This window comes from Leuciscus leuciscus, assembly GCF_965113295.1.
Source record: "Leuciscus leuciscus genome assembly, chromosome: 5".
In the NCBI taxonomy this organism is placed as follows: Eukaryota; Metazoa; Chordata; class Actinopteri; order Cypriniformes; family Leuciscidae; genus Leuciscus; species Leuciscus leuciscus.
The window spans coordinates 25,294,734-25,310,371 of NC_138729.1; the positions used below are offsets into that span (position 1 = coordinate 25,294,734).

A 15,638-nucleotide genomic window follows, 5' to 3' on the forward strand; every position below is an offset into this window, starting at 1 on the left:
TTGCATTGAATACAACAGTGTAATTTATTTTCTGGTTGGTGTTTTTGACTGATTGCATTAACGACCTGGAAAGGAGGACAGGGAAAAATAGAAGTCCAAAAAAAAAAAAAAAGGTTTTAATTCTTTTTATTTACCTTATCACAATTAATTTTTTTGTAAAAAATCCCTTGAGACCTGATCATTATGGATTCATATTAGACTGTTTATTATTTATATATCACTGAACGTTTGAGATTCTTGGTGACGTGTACTCTTAAGATAATGATGGAGGCACACTTTTGTTTTTGCATTAAGCAAATTTACGCACACACTATATTGATGGATAAACAAATTTAAGTGCAGTAAGTGTTTGTATTACTAAACAATTTAAATCACTCACAGACACATTAACACACAAACTACCCCTAGAGCTTTTTAAAACATCAGTTTGCAGAAGTGTTTTCAGGTCAGACTGCGGTCATCTGAGTGCATTCCTTCTGCTTCCTCTTTCATTGTGCTCTTTTTCATCTTCTCTTTAGTAGAGGGGAAGTTCAGTCCACTGAGGAACAAACATGAAGTTGTGTGTGTTTCTCTCCCTGTGTCTTTTGTACAGACCTCTGGTGAGCCATCAATGTCACTGCCCTGTTCAGTTTAATTGGAGGGCAGTCTAACATGATTGGCTTGGGACTAGGAGAACTGCACACAAAGTTTCAGTATTTGTTTGGAGGAACTGAGTGTTGTTTTATATTCTGACAAGAATCTCTGTAGCTGCTGTGCAGACATGAGAGGCGCTGAACTGTTTTTCGAAGTTCTGAAGTTCTTTAGTTTGATGATTTATTAAATCGTGCACATTCTTGCTTGTGTTCGCATGAAACAGGTTTTACTCTGCCGCACAGTGCCAGTGGAGAGGGACAACAGAGAGAAGCTTTATGTAGAGCCGAATCAAGGTCAGCCCGTGCTATAAACCACTGCGGCTCAAGGTGGTTGATCTTGAACCATGATGTTTGCTGTGATTCATTCAGTACTCCACACCACACACAATTTCATTATGAGTCTAGGTGCTAGTTAAGGCCTCCTTTTCAGCACACTGTGGCTAACTTCTTGAACAAGTTAGGGTTAGATTCAGAATTACAGATTCAGTCAAGTACATTGACACTTTTATGCAGGGCCTTGATAAATGACAAACTATTTTAAACCTGTCATTTCAAAACATTTAGTTCTTAGTACATCCAGGAGCTGAATTCCATCTCAGCTTGAGAATTAGTACAAATACAATGTTTAATAACTTCATTTTGGGCTTGGATTCCTTTTGGAATTGCTTAGTTGCATTATGTTTTTTCTTTGAACAATTTATGTAAGGTACTGATAAAAAAAATGTACGCGTGTCGGAGGGAATTTGTGCATGTGAGCGTCACAGCCTCGTGGGTATTTGGCACTGTTGACTGTCCTCATGGTGTCTGAGAACATCCAGCTAGTTGGAATATCTCAGTTGGCAGTTGGTGGTGTGGGCTTTCGTGATCATGGAGGTGATCAGTGACATGTGAACTGCTCTGACCTGGTCCAATCTTTCACTGCAAACTCAAAGGCACATACAGTATCACAGACATCATTTGTTTTCTGTGCTGATTGTGTAGCTCGATTTACTTTCTGGGAATTACTTAAAATATGACCAAAAAAAAACAGACGGGAAAACATTGTTTGTTCTATGTAAATCTTTTTCTCACTAAAGCTGACAACTGCTCCTGACACACATGAATGCCTACTATGACACACCCTGAATGGACACTTACAAATTACACACATTCACAGGGTAAAGTCGCTTCATGAACTGAATCCAAAGTTAGTCTGTTATAATTGTTTATTCATTTTTATTTGCCACCAAATTGGGACATTGTAAGAACCTGAAAACTGGCAGAAGAAACCACTTTTCCATTTAACTGTTCCAGTAGATTTGTCCTCCATACTGTTGTGGAGTTGGTTAATGTGCCACTAGCTTTTAAGGCTTGGAAGGTTGAAATAGTCATTTCAAATTTCGAAATCAGGAATTTAGCTTTGTTAGTGAATGATTTCCCCATGCAGATTTCACATCAGGCTAACGTTGGTCACATGAATTCGCCACGTTGACCAACAGAAATCTGCTTGGTATAAAAGCGACTTCTGTGTGAATGGCTTTTCAGACAAAACTACACTCTTCACAATTGACCTTTTTGCCCTCAAAATCTTGCAGAAATTTTTATAATGTGACCACAAATTTAGAGAGTGAGTGACTGTTGTTAAGATACCCATGGATAGCCATCCTTTCTGATTTCTTGACCTAATATTTATAAAGGATTTGTAATCTGTGCAACCTTAAGTAATCATCACTAATGTTCCTTCCTTTTGGATGCTCAAAAATCAGGCTAAGGGGCTGTTTTACAGGACACCGTTTTCAACTAAAACGTAAAACTTTTTATCCGTTTTGGACGTTTGTTTACACGACAACGGCGTTTTGGATGCCTGAAAACGCAAAGTTTTGAAAACTGGTTTCAAAGTGCAAGGTTTGGAAAACGGTCTCTGTGTAAACAACAAAAACGCGAATCTCTGAAGATGATGACGTCATGCACATTCGTGTTACTTGTTCAGTCTATAGTGTTTCATCGCCATCTAGTGGCCTAGCAGCAGAATACTGCGTTTTTAGTCGTTTTCGCGGATCTGTGTGAATTGGGATCGCTTTGACAATGGCGAAAATGTGTCTGTATGCGAAAAACTCTCTCTGTTTTAAGCATATCATTGTCGTGTAAACGTACCCTAATTCTGCTGATCATGTGTTCAGTTAATGCTTCGAACTGGTGGTCCCCTGCTCATCCTGCCTTAACTAGTTCATCCATTCTAGCTAAACTGCCAGGATTATCTTCACCACCAAGGCAGAAGGAGTGGCACGGTCATTTTTGACTGAAACCCAGCTGTTTCATGTGTTTAGATGTGTTTTGTGCCTCTGGAGGAATGATGGTCTTCATGTTATGGTGGGACCTTTATTGAAAGTTCTTGTAGTTATAACAGGCACCATCCAGCCAGTCAGAAAACCAGTTGTAAAACTATAAATTAGGGATGGGCATTTTTCAAAAATATTTGAATATCTGTTCATTTAAATTAAGTTTAACGAGAAAGACGTTATTTTTATCTTTACATTTTTGTCACCATTGCTGAACAAGCTTATGATTAGCAAATATACACAACACGCTTGCATTATATGCATTTTATTCTTTTAGTTGAAAACATTAAACAAAATGTTAAAAAGCCTGAGCAGAGAAAAAGGAGAAAACGCTTATAAAGCAGACTGTGCCAATTATCGTGCAGAACGTACGTATCCAGTCGAGTCAGCATATGGTTATTGTGTTTATATTGTTTCAAATGTTCATGTTAAGAAGAAAAAGAATATCCACATGCTCTGGTGAAAGTTGGCTCTTCAGTCTTGTAATAAGGCCAGGTGCAGAGAAAGTTCGGCTCGCTCGGGGGTAAGAGCTGTGCTTACCTGCTGTCATGAATGCAGTGATTCACAGCTGTCTTTCCTCATTCAACTGGTGTTTGCATTTCATGTGATTTTATGGTGGTGAAATTTATTATAACTCGGTTTCATCCGACAATGTTTCTACACAACTTGTTGTTATTTATTAAAAGTCATTCCAAACTTCGCTGGGCCTAGAGGCAGTCGACTACATTTTGTGATAAAATACAATCAACTTGTTAACAAGCTCCATAGCGTTAGTTATGAGAGTTTGAGTTTTCGTTTGCATGCTTAGGATTTCACTGCATTTACAGCCAGCAAAGCGACATATGTAGCAAAATTCAAATGTTGTTTAAAAATATATAATAATTACAGATCGAATACTCGACTATTTGTGCATACCCCTACTAAACGTTATTAATAAGGGTTTTGTTGCAGTTGGTGGAAGGTCTTTTCTCTATTCATTTATAATCTTACCCTCTTTCTCTTGTGCACAGGGCTAGTTGAACATGGTAGGAACTGGTCAGCCATTGCTAAGATGGTAGGCACTAAGAGTGAAGCTCAATGTAAGAACTTTTACTTCAACAACAAGAGACGATACAACCTGGACAACCTGCTACGGCAACATAAGGTACAGTTACAGATCCATCCAGCATTCATTGAATAAATCTGCTACATCCAAACATTCCCATTACATGCTTGAAATATCTGATCAGGGATTTATCTCCTTTATTGGCCAACATGTTCATGTTCTTGTACTCAAGTGTTTCTAGATTCAATCTAGAGATTGATCATGTAATTGTGGTTCTGAAGTTTCTGCATCACTGAAATGTTCACATAGGATATCGGATATTTTCCGCATGGTTGAGTCCTTGATTTTGATTAGTTGATGTACATTCCAAGGCGTTTATTCGTTTTCTATACCTGAATTTTTTGTAGTTCCATTTTATACACTAAACATTAACACTACCTTTCAAAAGTTTGGGGTCACCTAGGCTGCGTTTATTTAATTAACAACAGTGATATTCTGAAGTATTATTGCAATTTAAAATAACTTTTCTATTTTAATATGTTTTCAATTGTTATTTATTTATTCCTGAATTTTCATCATCATTACTTCAGTCTTCAGTGTCACATGATCCTTCAGAAGTCATTCTACTATGTTGATTTGTTGCCCAAGAAACATTACTTATTATTATTATTATTATTATTATTATTATGATCATTATTATTATTATGATCAATGTTGAAAACAGTTTTGCTGCCTAAGATTTTTTGTGAAAACTGTGATAATTTTTTGGGTTTAGGATTATTTGATGAATAGAAAAGTTCAGAAGAACAGTATTTATTTAAAATTGAAACATTTTGTAACATTATAAATGTCTTTACTGTTACTTTTGATCAATTTAATTCATTCTTGCTGAATACAATTAATTTCTTTAAAAAATAATTGTTTTACTGACGCCAAGATTTTTAATGGTAGTGTTAATCTAATATCTCTCCTGGTTACTAGTTAAAAAATTATGTTTTCTTATTAGTCACTGTTGCTTTTGCTGTTTTTTTGCATAATGCTTATAAAGTGGTGTTAAAAAGTAGTTACACAGAAATGTCTTAATGAATTTACATGATTATGGTATAATTTATTGTGAACTATTCCTTACAACTATTCCTCACAACTATTCCTCATGTTGTTGTGTGCAGGGTTCCCGGCTGCGTAGAAATCGAGACTCATCACAGAGCGATCCTGCGCCTGATGAGGACGAGGAGAGTGACGGTATGATCTCTCACTTTGGTTTGAACTCTTTTACAGCCACTGCTTCCAACATAAGCTATAATGCTTAAACAAACACCCTAAAACCCATTGCTGTCAGTCTCTTTCTCTGTGACCCATGAACCCAGAGTCTGATTAAGCAGAGAGGAAGAGGAGCAGTGGGGCTATAATGTAAAGAGAGCAGAAACAGACTGACACAGAAAGAGAGGGATGAAGTGAGAGAGCAGTAGTGCAGTGTGCTGACCTGTCTTACTGCAGTACGTTTGATTAGATTTGACAGTAAAACCCCAGACCGCGCTGCACTGCCACAGAGGTCAACATCCTCCCTCTACTTCTGTCTGTACGCTTAATGAGTGAGACTCAGGAGCAAATAAGGGCAGATGAAAGGGAGAGGAAATGAGTGAATTAGACAAAAACACAAAGAAAAGAGAGTGGAAATAGAGGCACTGTGCAGAAGGGATAAAAGATCTGTACTAATTCTACCTGTCATTCTTGCTCTTATGCAAGCGTTCCATGGCTATAAAGCCTCAAAGTGTGCTGGAAGGAAACGGAGTGCTTCTGCTTTTCTGTTTGATCTGTTGTGCTGTTATTCAGGTACTGTTGTGAGTGATTGTCAAAGTCACCTTATTTATATAGTGCTTTATACAATACAGATTGTTTTTAAATCTGCTTTACAGTGATAAACAGAAAAATAGCTATTCGGTGATGCAAACAGAATTCAATTCTGCTGTAGAGCAGCTATAAAAAGACAATAGTAAACCGTCATTATTCAGTTGAAATCAGTTCAGTGTTGATTCAGTTTGCTTTAATAACTGTAAATTTTGTCATAATTGAATGGGCTCAATTCATCTATACAGCAGCTCTGGAGAAAACAGTTATGTCATCATCCAGCTCAGTTCAGTTCTCATCCAATAGTGTCAGTGCATTCAAGTCAATAATATTATACAATCATAAATGTCCCAGATTAAGCAAGCCAAAAGGCGACAGTTGCAAGGAACCCAAAGTCCATCTGTGACACCAGTCTGAGAAACCTTGGGATATTCAGAGCTACAACACAAGTCTTTTATATAATTCTATAAACAAGAAATTTATATTGAGTAACATGCATTTTAAACAAATAGAAAACCAGCCAATTCAGGCCAAGCAATACATGGCAAACACAGTGCAACATTTCATATCAGCACTTTAGAAACAACACTTGTACAATCAAATTAAAGAACAATGATAATTGTTAGCTCTCTGTCTCTTTCCCTTCTTGTCCTCCCATTGGGTGCCTTTTTGTTCTCTACACTTTCTTTCACTCCATCTAGACTACCATTCAAAAAATTGGGTTATTTTACTCCTGTGATGGCAAAGCTGAATTTTCAGAATCATTACTCTGGAATTTCAGTGTCACATGATCCTTCAGAAATCATTCTAAAATTATGATTTGATGCTCAAGAAACATTTCTTATTAATAATGTTGAAAATAGTTGTGCTGCTTGTCATGTGCTAGATGCTGCAGTCTTCTGTTCTCCCTCCTCTCCTTCCCTCAAACCTCGCTTTTTTGCTTTTTTCTTTCTGCTGACATACTCCTGGAGCCAAGCAGGTTAGCCTTCATCCCTGTCTGTGAGAGGAACAGAGAACCAGATAGACTGTAAGAGTGGCAGAGAGCCTCTGCACAGCAAGAGGAGGAAGGAATTATAGATGTGGGAGAGGAGTCATTTTCAGACAATGGAGGAGGGAGAGAAAAATATTTGATTTCTAGTTGTTGGATGTGTGCTACAGTGGGGAGAACAAGTATTTGATACACTGCCGATTTTGCAGGTTTTCCCACTTACAAAGCATGTAGAATTTTTATCATAGGTACTCTTCAACTGCGAGTGACGGAATCTAAAACAAAAATCCAGAAAATCACATTGTATGATTTTTAAGTAATTCATTTGCATTTTATTTGATACATCAGAAAAGCAGAACTTAATATTTGGTACAGAAACCTTTGTTTGCAATTACAGAGATCATACGTTTCCTGTAGTTCTTGACCAGGTTTGCACACTGCAGCAGGGATTTTGGCCCACTCCTCCATACAGACCTTCTCCAGATCCTTCAGGTTTCGGGGCTGTCGCTGGGCAATACGGACTTTTAGCTCCCTCCAAAGATTTTCTATTGGGTTCAGGTCTGGAGACTGGCTAGGCCACTCCAGGACCTTGAGATGCTTCTTACGGAGCCACTCCTTAGTTGCCCTGGCTGTGTGTTTCGGGTTGTTGTCATGCTGGAAGACCCAGCCACGACCCATCTTCAATGCTCTTACTGAGGGTAGGAGGTTGTTGGCCAAGATCTTGCGATACATGGCCCCATCCGTCCTCCCCTCAATACGGTGCAGTCGTCCTGTCCCCTTTGCAGAAAAGCATTCCCAAAGAATGATGTTTCCACCTCCATGCTTCACGGTTGGGATGGTGTTCTTGGGGTTGTACTCATCCTACTTCTTCCTCCAAACACGGCGAGTGGAGTTTAGACCAAAAAGCTCTATTTTTGTCTCATCAGACCACATAACCTTCTCCCATTCCTCCTCTGGATCATCCAGATGGTCATTGGCAATCTTCAGACGGGCCTGGACACATGCGCTGGCTTGAGCAGGGGGACCTTGCGTGCGTTGCAGGATTTTAATCCATGACGGCGTAGTGTGTTACTAATGGTTTTCTTTGAGACTGTGGTCCCAGCTCTCTTCAGGTCATTGACCAGGTCCTGCCGTGTAGTTCTGGGCTGACCCCTCATCTTCCTCATGATCATTGATGCCCCACGAGGTGAGATCTTGCATGGTGCCCCAGACCAAGGGAGATTGACCGTCATCTTGAACTTCTTCCATTTTCTAATAATTGCGCCAACAGTTGTTGCCTTCTCACCAAGCTGCTTGCCTATTGTCCTGTAGCCCATCCCAGCCTTGTGCAGGTCTACAATTTTATCCCTGATGTCCTTGCACAGCTCTCTGGTCTTGGCCATTGTGGAGAGGTTGGAGTGTGTGGACAGGTGTCTTTTATACAGGTAACGAGTTCAAACAGGTGCAGTTAATACAGGTAATGAGTGGAGAACAGGAGGGCTTCTTAAAGAAAAACTAACAGGTCTGTGAGAGCCGGAATTCTTACTGGTTGGTTGGTGATCAAATACTTATGTCATGCAATAAAATGCAAATTAATTATTTAAAAATCATACAAGGTGATTTTCTGGATTTTTGTTTTAGATTCAGTCTCTCACAGTTTAAGTGTACCTATGATAAAAATTACAGACCACTACATGCTTTGTAAGTAGGAAAACCTGCAAAATCAGCAGTGTATCAAATACTTGTTCTCCCCACTGTATATAATATATATTTAGCAATATTTAATAAATTGGTCAAAAGTTACAGTGAAGACATTTATAATGTCAGAGTTCTTTTTAACTGTTCTACACATCGAATCCTGAAAAAATGCATCACCGTTTCAACAAAAATATTAAGCAGCCACAACTGTTTTCAACATTGATAATTACAAGAAATGTTTTTGAGCAGCAAATCATCATATTAGAATAATTTCTGATGGATCATGTGACCCTGAAGACTGGAGTAGTGATTCTAAAGCTTTGCCACCACAGGAATAATTACATTTTAAAATATACTGTAATATAAAGTTATTTTAAATTAAAAAAAAATGTTTTACTACTGCTGTTTTTACTGTATTTTTATCAAATAAATTGGTGAGCATAAGAGACTTCTTTCACTTATGTAGTAATCACAGGAACAGTTGAACAGTAGAATGAATGCAAAAGTATTTTATATGTAGCACTTCCTGTGGGCCTGAAGGGTGTGTCATCACGTGGCGAGGGTGGAAAGGTAGTGATTAGCCAAAGGATGTTTGCTGTCCAGAAGTGCATTAGCTTGATTGCTGTGATGCCGCGTGCAGTGATGGTGACCTCAAATGCCATCTCTGCTCTGTCACGGCAGGGTTGTTCGAGTTTTCTGCTTCTCTGCCTTTGTGTTTCTGTAGCAGAGATTGAAATATATTGGATTTGATATTCTGTGCCCTCTTTGCACAGATGAATGAAGAATTTAAAGAGGATGTGATGGCTCAGTCATACGCTCTTTCATCTCCTTTCCTCAGGTCCCGATAACAGTTCGGACACAGAGAGTGCGCCCTCTCCATCTCAAACTGACCCCTCCAAATCTTATGACTCGCTAACTCATCCCAACTCAGCTCTGGACGGCGCATCGGACCTGGACGTCACGGCAAGCAAAGGCCCGGTGGCAGATGACAGGGGCCAGGAGCCTCCGTACTGCGAGCTGCAGGTGAAAGTAGAGAAGAGTCCAGAAGGAGGTGCTGGAGACGGGCTTCCTCAAGATGAACGAGCACACTTGGCATATGAAATGCAAATCCATCCAAAGAGCGAACCGCAGGATGTGGAGATGACTGCTCCCAGCAATGAAAGAGGTCAGGTGCAAGTGAAGACTGAACCGGAGGTCAAGGACAAGGAGGAGAAACAGGGGGAGCAGCACCACTCTGATAATGACTCTAGCGCCACCTGCAGTGCGGATGAGGATGTGGAGGTTGAACCTGACCGACAAAGGTTAGAAATTGCTGGTCCTGTTTTATTATAGGGCGTTTGTACATAAATTGCTATTCGTTTCTAGTATCATGGATAAGGTGGTGCTTTAATTTTAAAAATAATTATTATGTGTGAAATAGGAAATTTATAAATAAATGTACACATTTCGATTATAAATTCAAATATAAAATGCTTAATTTAAATTCTGGTAGCTCCATTCCTATTGCCTGTGAGATCAATGGTTTAATTCCCAAGGAATGCATGGTTGTGTATGTAAATTATTATTTAAAAAAATTAATTAAACTTATTGTTGTTGAATACAGAAAAAAAAATTCACAGACCAAATAGAAATCTGAGCTACTTGTGCAACTGAAAACGAATTCTGCCTGCCAATAAATAATACATTTCTTGCTTAATAAAGTTTTATTTTAAAAGTTTATATTTTAATTTACCTACCTAAGTGAATATTTAGCTGTGCAAAGATTTTATATTGTACAAAAGTAGGGGGATAGAATGAATGAATGAATGAAAAATCACTTTCTGACGTTTTGTTGTTACTCACAGTATCAGTAGCTAATATGTTTTATTCTCTCGTTTCTTCCTTGCTGTGGCAGACTTTTCTCTCTGGAGAAACCGTCAATGCTGGGCGCTTCAGGGTCAGTGGTCGTGTCCTCAGCCAATCTCCTCAACATGCAGCAGCTTCGGGCCGCCACCATCCCCCCTATGGTCAGTCCCCATAGCCTCTACCCCCACTTAGCATTCAGATATGCCCCTCTGGACAGAGACAGGGCCCAGCCACCCCGCCACGTGAGTCCTGCCTCCATCTCCACCTCCGCAGATCACGCAGTGTGATTTGCTTCTGCGGCAATCAGCAAACAAATCAGCAAATGCCAATTGATTTTCCACACAGTGAAATCATGATGAGTGAGAATATGTTTGGTTGCTCTGGGCTGATCAGTTGTGCGGTTTGGAGGCTGTCTGTTTTGGCGATTTGGTGTGGCTGTGAAATTAATTTAATCTAATTGAGGCCCTGATTGGCCGTTCACAAAGATTACATAATACGAATGTAGCATCTTGTTGCAAAGCAAATAGCTATTACTTACTAATGGGATTAAGTCATGCACCTTTGCATTTTTTATGTAAATGTTTAATTGTTTAAAATGTTATAATTGAGCTTTTTTTGTGTACATCAATCCAGCATTTTCCCACATTTGAATCCTCTCTCTTACGGAATGGTTTGTTTAGGTTTCAGCTCCATTTGGTCACAGCGGTGTTCCCGGAGGTCCATTGAGCGGCTTTGCTATGTTCCAGCACCAAATCAAAGCTGTGCATGAGTCTGTGCAGGAGGACAAACAGAGACTGGACCAGAATGAGTCTGATCGCAGACCACGAGTCACCACCCACAGCCCCACTGTACTGGACCGAGAAGGTGAGTCAGACCTAGGAGTGAGAGAGAGAATGCACAAAAATCGCTCACATGTGGTAAATTGAGAAAACCCCATAAATCCAGCAGCAAGCATTCCCTCCGAGTCTTTTCTTTTCTTTTTGCCTTGCTCTTTGTTCAGTATCCACTTGAGATACTTGGAGAGTAGATTCACAGGCTAACAGCCTGTAGTGTTGTAGTTAAGACCACCTAAACCGAGACCAAGCTAAGACCAGAGTTTGTTGAGACCAAGACCAGAGTGTGTTGAGACCAAGACAAGATCAAGGCAGGGCGAGACCGAGTCAAGACCAAACCAGCACTCCTTAAATTCATCTAATAGATCCACATTTACTGCCTGAGAAATGTCTATTTAATCACTACATACAATTAGAATAATAAGACACTATATAGAGCTGTTACGAATCAAATTAAATCACTAACAATAAAATCATCTTTGCATTGCAGAGGGGGCACAGAAGGTGCATCTGAATTGGAACAATTACAACTGCATAAATAAGGTTGAGGTTAATGTAAAAAAAAAAAAAAACGTTTATTTAACATTTGTATAAAATCAATATCACATTTGCAATAGAGCTCATATTTGAAAATAAATTGGCCAATTAAGTCTTATTTGGTGCTGTGATGAGCATAATATATATAAACTTTTTTTTTTCTTTTTTTTTTTGCTTAATTAACACAATGTACCAAGACGAAGGCTTAAGCTAACACGACATTAACCAACCCATTCTCACCTATGAAAGGTTATCCCATTTCTTAGGGAATTTAAATCTTGGTGGTTTCACAACCAGAAGCTGCGCATTGTTGTGGCATTATTGATTCTTACTGTGAGTGACAACACGCTGAACATTCCAAGATGGCGGACGCACCGACGTTTCTGGAGCGGTCTAATGTGGCATCTACATATACATATCTATGGTGATGAACACCATTGCGAATACAAAAATCTGAATGCCTGTTTAAAACATTTAAATAGAAATAGAAAGTAGCGCAGCTGCTTTGTTTATGGGGTTACCAGTGTAACAGCTGCATTTCTACTGTTCCATCAGTGCCATCTGCTGTCAGAGTGTGAATGTGTATTTTCATTCAGCGCGCCTTCACTCGTTCCGCCATGCTGCTCAAGCGTGTTGGGGTTGTTTACATCAGAGTGTGCGCATGGCTCTTTGATGCAGCGCACACACACAGTGTTGTACATTTTAACCGGTTTATAGAAATGTATTTTTTAAAATGCATTCTAAAAATCGGAATATTTTGTAATAAATTATTATTCACAGTATTTTAAAGTGCCCACGATAACAATACTGTGCATGTTCATTAATCGTGATGTATCATAGTACCGTATATCGGATTCAGCATGTCTAGATGCAAGGAAAGGTTGCCCATCTGCCTATATATTTCATATTTCAACATGTTTCACTCAATTTCAGGCACATTCACATTTCACATTAACACATGTGAATAGCCTGTTGTGAAAATCAAGTTGTGACATTTTGGTTAATTACAAGGTCAAAACAATTTTTAAAAAGAAAAATAATGTCTAGAAAACTTACTGGCATGGCCAATTTGGATGACATTGCCCATCCTCCAAACTAATCCTATGCTAAAATAACATTTGTCACTTTTAGTTTGTGAAATCTCCTGTCCAAAAGAACTGTCTCTAAGGGGAAGAGAGCAATGAACAATACAAAATTGAGGTTACAAAAACACCCCTGAGACAAACAGACAGAAAGACAAGCAAATGGACCACTGCCTAACCAAAAGATTGTGATGTGCCTGTAGTGCCTCTGTTTTATCCTCCCATGCACTTTCGCTCGGTTTTTACATGCCAAGAATTTTGAGTAAAGACAGTAACGGCAAAGACAGACGTTTTTCTGTTTTTCCTCTTCCTCCTCTCGGTTTTATAATGGGTCTCCAAAACAGATTTTTGAAGGGTGTCAAATGCGCAGGAGAGAGACAGTGGACTTTGCTCTTCTCAGCTAAGAAGCACAGTGCTGTTTTTGATAGAGCCAGACAGAAGCAGCCAACCAAAAGGAACATTAGGTCACTCTCGTGTAGTGATATCCATTAGAAACACCAAGTTTTGCTCGACCTCTTTCTCACAGACTGTAGCTCTAAAAACCTGCCTTGACATTTCACTTTCCAGAGCATTTACAGTGATAGCACTGAATTAACCTTTCTATATCTATACCTGTGATTAAAGGACAAATCCAGTGAAAAATGAACCTAGGGGTACGGTAATTAACACATGGTTACCGAGTCGATCGTTCCCTGAGATGCGTTTTCATGATAATCGAATATAAAGTGTTTTATCTTTAAAAACAGATTAGCTCATAACAATAGTATATGGGGCACAGAGTAAGTAAAAGTAAATCGCTAGTTAATACCACTAACAAGGCTCAAAATAGTCTCACACTAACACGGTAGCATAATGAGGGTCCATACAAGCAAACCGAAGCATTGAGAACTTTGTAAGTGTACAGACAGTTTAATAAGAAGATACTTTATAAAGACAGTACATTACGCGTTTACAGGCAGGATCCATCTTGGAAAACAGTCTCGACTAGTCGAGCAACGAACGCCGCGCTAAGTGAGCTGGTCGATAGGAATTACGCATAGTGAAATCTAACGTGCTATTTTGAGCCTTGTTAGTGGTATTAAATAGCGATTTACTTTCACTTACTCTGTGCCCCATATACTATTGTTATGAGCTAATCTGTTTTTAAAGATAAAACACTTTATATTCGATTATCATGAAAACGCATCTCAGGGAACGATCGACTCGGTAACCATGTGTTAATTACCGTACCCCTAGGTTCATTTTTCACTGGATTTGTCCTTTAATGTATGGGGGGCTTTGAGTCTTTGAGTATGGTTTGAATAAGATGTTTTCGTGATCACTAGTAGAGGGGACTGCAATTAGATAGTGCACTTGTCATTGTTTTGTGTCTTTGCCGGTCTGCTTGATGTCTGTGAGTATCTGATAGCCTTTCCTCTCTGTCCTGTCCCAAGGTAAGCCGTTCGCTTACATGCCATATGATCTGAAGCTGATGGAACAGGAATCTCATGGTGGAGTGGGCAGACCTGGCTCTCCATACAGACTCTCTCCTCGGGAGCATAGCAAAGCCTCACCCCAGCCCGACGGCAGTAACGCCGCACGCTATAGTGTACCTCCAGGTAAGCAGTCCATGCACCCTGTATCCAGCCACAATTTTTTAGAAAGGCAGCTTGTTTTTATTCAGGCAGATATGGGCACCAAAATGAACACTCACCAATTGAGAGTACAAATTGAGTACAAGAACGATAGTCTGACCCTCACTGATGTAAGCAACATGAGGGATTCAAATCAAAAGCATACAAATGGTCTACTAAAAAATAAGTAATCTACGAGTGTTTTATATCAGTGAAAAAAAAATCCATATAAAAGTTGTTGTTTTTAATCCTCAAGACAAATATTTTATTATTTCATATCATACATCATATTACCTTTCAAAAGTTTGGGGTCAGCAATATGAAAAAAAATATATAAAAAAAAATCTTATGCTCACCAAGGCTGATCAAAAATACAATAAATAAAAACGAAATATTACAATTTTAAATTACTGTATTCTATTTTAATATATTTTAAAATGTAACTTGTTCATGTGATGCAAAGCTGAATTTTTTGTACCCATTACATTGTTTTCCAAGATTCTTTGATGAATAAAAAGTTTGAAAGAACAGCATTTATTAAATAGATGTTTTGTAACATTATAAATCTTTACTGTTACTTTTCATCAGTTTACTGTGTTCTTGCTGAATAAAAGTATTAATTTCCTTAAAAAAAATCTTACTGACCCCAAACTTTTGAACATATATTGTATTGTATTATATTATTTTACACAATTACTGTTTTCACTAATATACAAGTGGAAACAACATGTTCACTCTTTCTCTACCGTTCTGGGTTTTACTTCTGCTCTGGCTTGTGTACTAATCTGTTTTATGCTTGAAACTTGGCATTGTAATGTGTACTTCAAATATGGTTGAAATTGCTTGCAATGTTCCTTATTTGGATGTTGCTTTGGGTAAAAATCCTGCTGAATTAATACTAATTGTATTAAAAATGTGGAAAATTCAGGTCATGTAGAAAATTTTAACCAATAAGAAAATTGTATGTCTAAAATAGCAGTGAAGTTTTTTTTGGATGTATCAAACAAATTTAAATACTATGAGTCATTGTAGATGTGGACTTGATTGATGGCCTGTGGGCTAATTGTTCAGAGCACTTTCGAGTCCCTCTTGTTTGGACCTAAAGATTTTGACTTTGCAGTAAAAAGTATTTACTTTCATTAAGTCATACATATTCATGCTATATGGAGTATTTTGCTTCATTGTTTTAGACCTGCATATAGAGAGGTACACGAGTTGGA

General features: G+C 38.5%; 1 protein-coding gene across 14 annotated transcripts in view; it reads left to right on the forward strand.

The window, feature by feature from the left end:
• ncor1 (nuclear receptor corepressor 1) overlaps positions 1 to 15,638 on the forward strand; it is a 111,802-nt gene that overhangs the window by 72,323 nt on the left and 23,841 nt on the right. For 10 of the 14 annotated variants that reach the window (XM_082168953.1, XM_082168965.1, XM_082168959.1 and 7 more), the window contains 6 exons: positions 3,961 to 4,094; positions 5,165 to 5,237; positions 9,347 to 9,809; positions 10,403 to 10,595; positions 11,034 to 11,217; positions 14,239 to 14,403. In XM_082168953.1, the coding sequence (XP_082025079.1) occupies positions 3,961 to 4,094; positions 5,165 to 5,237; positions 9,347 to 9,809; positions 10,403 to 10,595; positions 11,034 to 11,217; positions 14,239 to 14,403 (1,212 nt within the window). The remainder of the gene's footprint in view (positions 1 to 3,960; positions 4,095 to 5,164; positions 5,238 to 9,346; positions 9,810 to 10,402; positions 10,596 to 11,033; positions 11,218 to 14,238; positions 14,404 to 15,638) is intronic. The other 4 variants (XM_082168963.1, XM_082168958.1, XM_082168957.1 and 1 more) reach the window with 1 other exon arrangement.